Raw genomic sequence first — 10,839 nt, forward strand, 5'->3', positions numbered from 1 at the left:
AGAGAGTGGAGAGGACAATCATTTTACAGGCATCTGACTGCTGTTCACACAGTTTAAAAAAAAAAAAAAAAGTAAAAAGCATGGGCAGAACAAAAGAAAAACCAAGAGAAACCAGGGGAGAGCCCTGCTGCCCTTCAGGGCAGTGTGAGTGAAAGCAGGGACGGGGGAGGTCCAGGCTCCTGCCCTCATCCCGGCAGAGCAGCAGCTCCAGGTGCGGCGTTTCCAGGGGCCGAGCGGGTCCGCAGCCCGCRTGGGGGCCCGCAGGCGGTGCCCGCTGCGAGCAGCGCCCGCCGCGTGTCCCCGCCCGCGCACGGCACAAGGCCCTTGGATATTCCCCCGCTCCCCACCAGGCCGGGCCCAGGGGCGTGCAGGGCTGAGCGGGGCTGCCCCGCTCTTTCCCCCCAGGCCCRGGACAGGAGGGCGGTTCCGATGGCAGGTGGATGGCACGGCTGATCCATGGGGCAGCGGCGTCCTGCGCGCTCAGCCAGGCACAGTTCGGATGGGCACCGAGGGGGCCGAGCTTGGCCCTCCCGCCCGCTCAGCAGTCCCGCTCCCGCCTCCTTTATAGGAACCCCTCCTTCCGGAACTGCTCCGTCAGGATGTCCCTGTACTGGCTGAAGCCTCCCTCGATGCGTGTCACCGTGGCGTTCTCGCAGACCCACAGCTCTTGGCACACCAGGTGGATGAAGCGCTCGTCATGGGACACCAGGATTATTCCACCCTGTGGAAGCACAAAGCATGGGACGTTACTTGCCGACCACAGCCCAAGGCTCCAGCACAAGCTGGGGATCCAGGTCGCGGTGATGTGAAGAGGTCCAGTTTGGCTGCAGAGGATATCAGCTTTTCACTCATTTCAGGGAAAAACTCCACGAGAACTCCTGCTTTTCCAGCATCTCCTTTCACACGGGATGGATAGAACACGTAGGGAGAGGCACCGTGCAGCAAGAACATATTTYGCTTTGCTTCTTGGAGCAAGTGCAGTTTCTTACTGGCTGTGCAAATCTCTGCTAAGCTTCAAGGACAGAGATCCCAGGTGGAGTCAATAACAGTGTGAAGCTGACTGCGCAAGGCCCTGGGCAACCTCATCCAAGCTCGCCCTACTTTAAATAAAGGGATGGACCAAAAATCTCTGGAGATTCCTTCCAATGTCAATTAAACTTTTTTAGGAAAACCAACCCAACCTGGACACTATAAAATGGAAAGACTTTGGCTCATCACTGTGGGATCTGCAAGCTGGGTCCGGAGATCGAAACAAGCTTGGCTTAAGGAATTGCCAAAGGGCATCAGGGCAGGGCTGAGCACTGCATGCAGCAACACAGAAGAAGAGGAGAAATCACAGACTGGCCGAGATGAGGACAAGCTGCTTTGCAGGGAGCTCTCTCAGCCACTCCTAGCCAAAGTCCATACATGAAGCAAACCACACACCAGGACAAGCAGCTATGGCAGAAACGCAACAGATTCTCCCCACCATCTGCCAGGGACTAGAGGCTACCGCTGGTATGAAAGCATTTACCTTTGGCTGAGACACAAGRAACCCAAGCCAGAGGCTGCAAGAAGTGTTGAGAAAAATGAGATATCTCACTTAGAGAGTCTTACCCGGAATTTATTCAGTGCCTTTGCCAGTGCCTCAATGGTCTCCATGTCCAGGTGATTTGTCGGCTCATCTAGGATGTAGAAGTTGGGACTGGAAGAGAACGCAACTCTGAGGATTGCCCTGGAACAAACTCAGGCTGAGTGTGCACCCCTTAGCGCTGAGAACCTCTGCATGGGGCAGGAATCCAGGCTACTTTTCCAGGCACTCAGAGCCACAACCACAGCCATGTGCGTGGCCCCAAGATCGGTGTGGCCCAGCTCCAGGACACCTAAGAGCTCAAAGCAGCAGGAGAATGTCACCTGCCTCCTTCACGCGCTCCCCGCAGGGTGACGATTCCCCTCCCCACAAAAGTCCCAAAGACTGGGCTTCCCGGAGAGCAGAAGGTCCTTCGATGGCTGCCTTTCCCCCAGTGAAGCAGGTTCCAGGGATGCACCCATGTAAATATTAACAGCATCTGGGAGAAAATTACCAGGGCATAGTCATCTGGGCAAAGGCCACTCGACTCTTCTGACCTCCAGACAGGCTGGCAACAGGGCGCACGGCCAGCTCTCCCGAGACACCGTAGCTCCCCAGCTGATGCCGGTACTCCTCCTCTGTCCTCCCTGCAAGAGCGTGTCACGACACAGCTGTGGCACGTGGGGGAGCCTCAGGCCCTCCTGGTGTGACACAGAGCCCTTTGCTGCGGCCTCGGTCCGGCGCCAAGGCCAGGCAGCCCGTGTCATGCTAGCAGGGCAGGGGAGGGATTGAGCAGCCAGGCTAAGGCAATTCCCCAGCGGAGGGTTTGCGGGGGAACCTGACTGACACAATCAGGACAGGGATTGCAGGGCTGCTGATTGTGTTGACTCCAAGTGACACTGCCCTGAATTCTCTGTCACCAAGTTAGATAACCTCAAGCTGTGGGGAAGGAAGCTGGAGGTTTTGGCAGCTGGAAGAAAGGGGGGCAGGCGAGGCTACAGCTTGTACTGTGACTGGCAAGGAAAGCGATTCACAGAGCAGATACCTACCTCTGAAACATGGCTATGGTGGAGCACTAGCCTCTGCTGGCCACAGGGCTTGTGACAGATTGATAAACCCTCCTGTAAACTAGCTTAGTTGGCAAGGCAGGCATCAGCTTGTGCTTGCTAGGAGGATTAACCCAGAGCAAAAGGTATCCCCCCAAAGTACTCAAGTGACAGAGCCTTCCACCCAGCAGCACCAGCACAGAACAAGTCGGTGCTGTTCTGTGCATGGGAAAGGAAATGTCACTGGCCCTCTCGGTTTTGCCCTGATGCCAGCTCCACCTGGCTTAGGAGCTAAGAGCTGAAGAGTCTGGCACTGCCCAGCTCCCACCCTGGCCCACATCTGCTGGCACCTCTGCCACTCACCTGGGAACTTCTTTGCCAACAGCTCTACGGCACTGATGTTCAAGTCCAGCTGATCCACATGGTGCTGGCTAAAGTAGCCGATCTTGAGATTTCTGCAGTTCGAGAGAGATGAGGCATTGATACTCAGATAACCAGAGCTCTCAGCCGCAGCTACAGAAGGGGGGCACATGCAGGSGTGTGCAAGCCCCGTCCCCATCGCTCGGACAACTCTCACTTCAAACACAGCCCATCAGCCCCACTCCTCCCTGTCACCCCAGGCCATCCCACCGGCTACCTGTGGGCATGTCTGATCCCTCTGACTGGGGCCAGCTCCCCCATGAGGATCTTCAGCATGGTCGACTTGCCTGCTCCGTTCTCCCCAACCTAGAGAAGCAGCAGCATTGGAGAACATGAAACCAAGGAAAGTGCTTCAGAGAGGGGAGCAGAGATCAAGAAATTGAGATGTTCCTACCCCAACCCTTGTGTTTAAGGATCACCTTGTCCCAGCCCCATTTCCAAGCACAAAGCATCTTTTTGCTGTCCTGCTCAATTCAGCCCATGCTGCTGTTTTCAACYATCAGGGAGTTATAAATAGAGACAGACCCAATCTCTTCTCAGAGATGTCCAATGAAAGGACAAAGGGCAACGGACACAAGTTACAATTTCTAACTGGTACTAGGAAAAACTCCTCACCATCAGGATGATCAAGCACTGCAACAGAGCCAGTTTCCCCCACCCATGAGGTGAAGGAATTTGTCATCCTTTGAGCTATCCAAATCTCAGCTGGACAAGGCTCTGAGCAACTGGATTTAACATTAAATGCTGTCCCTGTTTTGAGCGGGGTGTTGGAGACTACTCCCATAGTCCCCGGTAGCCACTGGTATTTTGCAATCCCACGTACCACACAGATGCGGGACTCCAGGTCCGCAGAGACAGAGAGGGAACGGAAGATGTAGTGATTTGGGTCGTAATAGAAATCTACTTCATCTAGCTGCAGGATGGGTGGGGAGAACTTCTCAAAGCCATCAGGGAACCTGGGAAGGCAGGAAGAGGCGAGAGATGTCTAGAAAGATCAGAGATCCTGCTCCCGGCCTTCACCCCAGCACAACTGGGAATCAGCSCGAAGAGAGGCTCCCTTGAGAAGGACAGTCATAAGAAGGGGACACAGATCTGCGGCCCTGGCCCCAAGAGGAAACTAAGTCTGAAGGCAGGACTCTCTCCAGGCTCCATGTCAGAACAAGGCTGACCTGCAGGAAGTGGTGGTTATCCCAGCTGGGACAAGACCCAGGAGCAACTCACATTATGAGTAAAGTCAGTCCCCTCCAAGTGAGTGCTCAGGATCACTTACTTCATTATCACCTCGGACTCCTTGTCCACAGGTTTCAGCTCTGGCCTACAAGAGAAGGAGACACAGAGCTAAGATGTGCTGCATGGTGGCTCTTTCTCCCACCAGAAGCCTGAATACAGCTTCCAGCCCTACAAAGCCTCATCCCAGTAAAAAGCCTCTGATCAGAGACAGGGCACCCAAAACCCAAATCACTCCCACTCTCCAGATACACATCATCTTTGAGGCCGCCTTGGAGCATCTCTGTTTCTCTCTAAAATCACAGCTCCCTCCCCATCTCCAGAGCGCAGAGGAGAGGAAGAGGCACTCACAGCTTCTCCAACAGCTTGAGCTTGCTCTGCACTTGGGACGCCCGGTTTGCGTTGTAGCGAAAGCGGTCGATGAAGACCTAGGAGGGAAGAGCATCACAGTYACAGTCTGTTGGTCCTGGCCACGCTGCTCTGCTGCTAAGCCTGCCACAGCAGAGCTGCTTCCATGGTCCTCTCAAGACTGAGCAAGAGTAAAAGCTCAAAGAGCAGAGATTACTGGAAGCAGGGCAATTTAGGAGCTCACTAGAAATACAAAGAAAGGAACAAGCAGGAGAACAGTGCCCAGCCACTGCTGGTTTCTGCCGGTACCTGGATATGCTCGCGGTACTGCTGCTGGGCTTCATACTCTCGCTGCTGGTTCTTCAATCGCTCCTCCTTGATCTTCAGGAAGTTCTCGTAGTCCCCACGGTAGGTGTCCAGCCGCTGGGAGTGCAGGTGGATGATGTCCGTGGCCACCGCATTCAGGAAGTTCCTGTCRTGCGACACCACTAGGATGGTTGACTGCCAGGTCTGGAGGAGATARGGACACCTGAGCAACCCTGTGCTTCGGCAGAGCAGCCTTGACTGAGCCTTGCACTGCCCCAGGGCCTCCCGTCACCCCCTTACCTGCAGGTAGTTCTCGAGCCACAGAATGGCCCTCACATCCAGCATGTTTGTTGGCTCTAAGGGAAGAGGAAAACACGCCGAGGTCATGGGGGATTAGGATGGCTGCCTCACGCTTCTTTGTACAGGAAGGGCGAGTGACCGGCATCCCAAGGAGGGCAGAGCTTCTCCCCTGGTTCAGGGGAACTCATCTACGCAGGTGTGTTGAGAGCCAGGGCTCAGCTAGAGATGTTCCCCACGGTCACAACAGGTTCCTGGTCCCCGATACCCCACAGCAGTGTCTAAGTTGGTGCTCTGCATCACAGCTGGGCACCTCTGGGCACCTCAGCCAAGACCCAGCTCCAGCAATGCCTCCTGCCTTATTCCCTGCAGCGAAATGAATTTCCCCCTGTAGTCAACTGGAAGCCAGGATCCCCTCACGGGGACAGAGGGGAGAAGAGGACTGCCTGGGGCAGGATGACATGTTGATCGCCTTATTGAGGCACAGGGCCATCCCTCAAGATGAGCAGAGCTCTGCCGAGCTCAGTGGAAGCGGTTGCTTGAGGGATTTCACAGCAGAGGACGGCTCCTGATGGTCCCAGCTCTGTCCCCACCATGCCAGGGGAGCGCTGACAGCCCTGCTAGCACCGGCTGTGTCACACACAGCTATTTTGAGCAGGCAGTTAAAGGCCACGCTCCGCTCCCAACGCCAGCAAGGGCACGAGCAGGCCCAGCGGTGCTACAGGGGATCCATGGTATCAACTTACCATCCAGCAAAAGGAGATCTGGCCTAGGAAAAGCAAGACACAGGCATCAGAAGGAAAACCAGCAGAGGGTTAACACAGAGCACAGAGCTGCGATGCCTCAAACACCTCCCACTCCAAGCTGAGCTGTGAGGACCCCTCCCGCCAGCTCCCCTGCACTTCTGACAGCAGGCAGAGGTAGCTCCGTGGTGAAGCACTGGCACAAACACCCGGGCACCTACCTAGCAAAAAGGGCTCTGGCTAAGGCCAGTCGCATTCTCCAGCCTCCGGAAAACTCTCTGAGGAAAGAAGAGGTTGCACACAGGGTGTTAGTGTTTAATGTAGGAAAATGCTGAGTTTGCTTGCCTGCCAGGCTCCTCCACAGCCCTSTGAGCTCTGCTTGTCACCTAAAGAGGGCTTGTCCCTGTAGTGTCCATGGCCATGGCACGAGTGCTGTCAGGCTCAGCCCCTCCCCAGGCCAGCAGGCAGCTGGCACCCCCAGCGGGACACTGCACCAAAAGGGCAGGATCAGACCCCCAGCCTCCTGCCGGGCTGCCCTCCCAGTTACAGCCATTCTCCATGCATCAGCCCAAGGCATAGCCAGGGCAGCACCTGGGGGGTTGCTAGGAGAGAAATAACCCTGCTGACCACCAAGGCCAACGGSTGGGACACAGGATCTCTCTAGACCCATTAGATTTTGATATAATATATCAACATATCCAGGCCCAGAGCCTGCAGACTTACTTGGTTTTCTGTTGCTGCATCTTCGTGTTGAAGCCCAGCCCAGCGAGAATGACAGATGCCCTGGAGAAAAAGAGGAGAACTGGAACTCACCTATACTGTGGAGCTGCAGAGCACACTCCAAGGTACCAAACCCATGACCACTGTCTGGGGGACTCTGCTGTATGGCTTAAGGCTGCTCTGGTGCATGAAAAATTCCCTGAAGGATCAACAGCAGCTCTTGCCTATGAAATGCAGCGCAGTAGGGCCCCGGATCCACATGGAGTCAGAGATGACTCCCAGTAAGACAGCAACTTCAAAGCTTTCAGCTCTTTGACCAGAAARAGAATCACTGCCATCAACATCCCATATATCCTCCCCAGACACCAGGAGCCTTTGGAGGTCTGAGAGAAGGAGCAGCAGTAGTGCCAGCCAATGGCAGCAAAAGCTGCCCTCCAGCCTGAGGAGGAAGCTCAACTACTCCCAGCCCAACAGGACAGTGAGGGAAGGAGAGAGACAAACCTAGCATTAWGAAGAATCCATTGTCCCTACATGCTGGATCCCAGGGGCTCAGCGTCACCCTTCCATGCTGTATACCCCAAACCACTGCCAAACTTTGGTGACACAAACAGACAGGTAGCAGTGCCTGCAGGACTGTCTCACCTTGCTGGTGCCTTGTCCGCCTCAATCTCCTCCAACTTTGCGTAGATCTCCGMGAGCCTGGCACCTTCTGTCCCTTCTCCCCTGGAGATGGACAAAGAGGAGCACATGGGACTGACTGAAGTCAAGGTTGGGGTGCAGGGGGAGGCTGATCCCCCCAGGCAGGTGAGCGGGTGAGATGCAGTCCTGCCGCTGCTGGAAGGGCGAGATCTCAGAACAAACCATTAGAGATGGCAGAAGGGCTGAAAACCCAGAGGCAGCACCTCACCTGCCAGCGTTAACCCTGGCCGTCAGCTCCCTCTCCTCCCGCAGCAGGCTCTCGCGGGTGGTGTCGCACTCCAGCACGCTGTGCAGCGCCGGCGTCTCGTCGCCTGCCACCTCCTGCTCCACGTGCAGGATGCTGATGTGCGAGGGGATGCGCAGGCTCTGGCTCGCGATCATCTTGAGCAGCGTCGTCTTGCCCAGCCCGTTCCTGCCCACCAGCCCGTAGCGCCGGCCGAACGCCAGGTTCAGCTCCGCTCCCGTTAGCAGGACACTGAGGCGGGAAAACAGGCGGGCAGCTCCTGCTCAGAGTGTCCCGTGGAGGAGGAGGCAGCCTCCTGCCCCAAGCAGGCTTCAGGCTGCAGAGGGGCCAAGCAGCCCCTGAAGGCTTTTCCTGCCCGGAGCCAACAGGATTTGGTGTCCAGCCTGCTCCCAGAGCCTTCCCACTCCCTCTGTCATTCCCGACCGCTTCAATCTGGTCTCATTACCCCGGGCTGAAACCCCAGCCAGGGCCATCTGCACTCACCGCTCGCCAAAGGACACATCGAAATTCTCGATGCGCACATCATATGACTTGTTCTTGCCTGATGACTCCATGCGGGTCTCCTTCTTGCTGGCAGCTTGGCTGGCAGATGCCTCCTCAAGGACCCTGCAGGCAGGCAGAAGACAGCGAAGGGAATTTAGCAGGAAAGCTCAGGCTCCAGGATAGCCAGCTGGCTGGGCGCATTCCCAGGCACCCTTCATACTCACAGAGGACCAGAAGATTTTAGGGAATCCCGCTCCATCCTCTTGTCCTGTTTGGCTTTCAGCCTGGCTTCCGCCTTCTCCAGTTTCTTGGCATTTACCATCTGGAGCACAAGGAACAGAATTGAAAGAACGGAGGGCATCTTCAGCAGATGTCCAGAGAGCCTGACCACCAGACACCAATCCTCCATGCCTGGAGGGGCAGGAGGGAAACAGGACGGGGGGGGAACTGGGACAGGTTCAAGTGCAAGTCAGGGAAGCTGGTCAGGCTCGGCAGTTGGCTCAGGAATGAGCTTAACTGCTCACACACAACAGTTCTGCCTCAGCAAGGCAAAGGGTTTGGCTGAGTGCAGCCCTGCATCCTTCCTCACAGCCACTTTCTCCAGTTTCAGGAGCCTGGGTTGGCCAAGTCACTTCTGCTACAAGAACCTGGCACCCCAGCGCCTGCTCTCTACCCTGCACCTCCCTTCACCCTGGACATTACACATTTCCTCTCCCCAGCACCTTAACTCTAGCCCATTTGGAACAAACCCAAGTTAGGCAGTAGATCAATCAAGGCAGAGACGAAAAACACCTAATTAAGGCTGAAGGCAAGAACGAACCAACTGTTTTAACCCAGCCTCTGGTCTTAGCTAGGCTTGCAGCCACTCCAACTTATTCCTGCGTCAAGTCAAATATTTGTGGCTGACCAAGAACACTCCTATATATTTCTAGGCTACTGGAGCATGTTACAGACCTGCACACTAGACTGAGGAGCGCCTTGTTGCTGCATTTGTAGCCCAGTTCCTACAGATAGGCTGAATCACCCTGCAAACTAAGCCAAAGTCCTCAAGTCCTCTCCCAGCAAGGTCTGTCTTCCAGAAACTTGCAAACCTCCCCTCAGCCTTCTCTGAATCCTCTCCAGTTTTTCTGAACATCCCCTTTGAATCCTGGACATAAGAACCAGCCAGCAGAACCAGTGCCAAAACAAGCCGCAGCATCAGCTCCTGCTAACATCCCTGTCCAGACGTGCAGGGATGACGCTGGGTCTCAGCCTCCAGGCTACGTTACCCCAGGAAGCGAGAGCTCCCTACGAGCCCAGCCTGGTGTGGACCCCCCAGCCTGTAAAGCCCTTTTCACCCTTGCTTTGCAGACGCACTAATGCACTTCCCAAAACACACGCGCGTCCAAGGCAGAAGGCAACCCAGCCAACCTGACCACATACACATTCCCACTAGCAAAGACGTTCTGATTTCCTACAGGCCACACAGAAGTTTCCAAACTTCTCTGCTCCTCAAATCCCAACAACCACAGCCTCTCTAAGCAGGACTTATGAGTCTCCCTGCAGTTGCTCTCTGGAAAACGGCCGCTCCCTGCTCCATGCTCCCTGCCTGCTTCCAACATCCCGACATCTAATCATTAACCACGGTATGATATGGAGTCAATGAAGTCAATGATAGGAAGCTCTCATTTCTCAAAGGCCGGGCAGCAGGAGCCAAAGGCCGTTAGGAAGCCAACAAAGCTGCGCTCTGAGCACCCCTTGGGCATCAGCCACGCTTGGAAGCTCCCTGTGAAGTGGCAGCAAAACAGATGCTGTCAGTCAGTGCGTTGCTAACTCCCGTTGATGCTCTTCCTGCACCGAGCACGACCAGTCTCCCACGACTCCGAAGCAGGGGGTGCAGGGACACAGCTGTGGCCTCGCCGCGGTGGCCCGGGGACCTGGGGGCTGCCGCATTCCCGCCTCGCAGCGCAGCAGGGCGCGCAGCAACACGGGCACCCCAGCGCGCCGCTTACCGAGCCCTGGTCTCTCTTCAGCAGCAGCCCTGGCAGCAGGTCCACGCTGGCATCTGCAACGGGTCACACAGTGAAACACAGCCCGGGGAGGCTCCAGTCAGCGCGGGAGGCTCCTGCCCTCCCAAACCTGCCCTCACGAGCAGCCGGGGGCTGGAACGACTCCATGGGGGGACGAGCCAGGGAAAGGGGCGTCCCAAGCCTGTCCCCACCAAGCGTCCCGGTGGGGACGGGCCYGGGCACCTCCCCGCGCAGCCCACGGGCGCACTCACCGTAGCTGTCGGTGATCTGCGAGAGCTGGATGGGGGCGTCGAGCAGCACCTGGCTGCAGCCCTGGCCGCCGCGCTCGTCCCTGCGCGGGGAGGAGGAGGCGGCTGAGGCGGCGGGCGGCGCGGCCGGGCCCGCTCCCGCTCCCGCTCGGGTTCCCGCTCCCGCTCGGGTTCCCGCTCGGGCTCCCGCTCCCGCTCGGGTTCCCGCTCCCGCTCGGGTTCCCGCTCCCGCTCGGGTTCCCGCTCCCGCTCGGGCTCCCGCTCCCGCTCCGCTCGCTTACAGCTGCAGCGTGTTGAAGAGGCGCTCGCACACGTCGCGGATGGCGCCGTCGTCCTTGGCGTCCCGCGACACCTCGCGCAGCAGCTCGCCCACCGCCTCCACCAGGTCGTCCACGCTCTCGAAGTCGGCGCTGCCGCCGTGCAGGATGCCTGCGGGCGAGGCGGCGCCTGCAGAGCCCCGCGCCGCCCGGCCCCGGTCCCGGTCCCGGCCCGGCGCCGCG

At 57.2% G+C, this 10,839-nt stretch overlaps 1 protein-coding gene across 2 annotated transcripts; it reads right to left on the reverse strand.

Moving 5' to 3' along the window:
- Nucleotides 1-441: 441 nt before the first annotated feature.
- ABCF3 (ATP binding cassette subfamily F member 3) lies at nt 442-10,098 on the reverse strand. Of its 2 annotated transcripts, XM_026045160.1 has the most exons (18): nt 10,074-10,098; nt 8,307-8,404; nt 8,083-8,205; nt 7,564-7,695; nt 7,299-7,379; nt 6,660-6,719; nt 6,158-6,214; nt 5,940-5,962; nt 5,197-5,252; nt 4,900-5,100; nt 4,594-4,670; nt 4,286-4,330; nt 3,839-3,971; nt 3,233-3,321; nt 2,959-3,050; nt 2,064-2,196; nt 1,597-1,684; nt 442-721 (listed from the first exon to the last, which is right to left on the reverse strand). In XM_026045160.1, the coding sequence occupies exons 2-18, from the start codon at nt 8,402-8,404 to the stop codon at nt 563-565; spliced, it is 1,647 nt and encodes a 548-aa protein (XP_025900945.1). In that variant the 5' UTR covers nt 10,074-10,098; the 3' UTR covers nt 442-562. The 2 variants fall into 2 exon arrangements, with proteins under 2 accessions (XP_025900945.1, XP_025900946.1); XM_026045161.1 differs by lacking the exons at nt 442-721; nt 2,064-2,196 and having other exon boundaries at nt 1,603-1,684; nt 7,564-7,830.
- Between the last annotated feature and the right edge of the window lie 741 nt (nt 10,099-10,839).

Source organism: Nothoprocta perdicaria, unplaced genomic scaffold, assembly GCF_003342845.1.
Source record: "Nothoprocta perdicaria isolate Ctin4 unplaced genomic scaffold, notPer1 scaffold_4, whole genome shotgun sequence".
Lineage (NCBI taxonomy): Eukaryota > Metazoa > Chordata > Aves > Tinamiformes > Tinamidae > Nothoprocta > Nothoprocta perdicaria.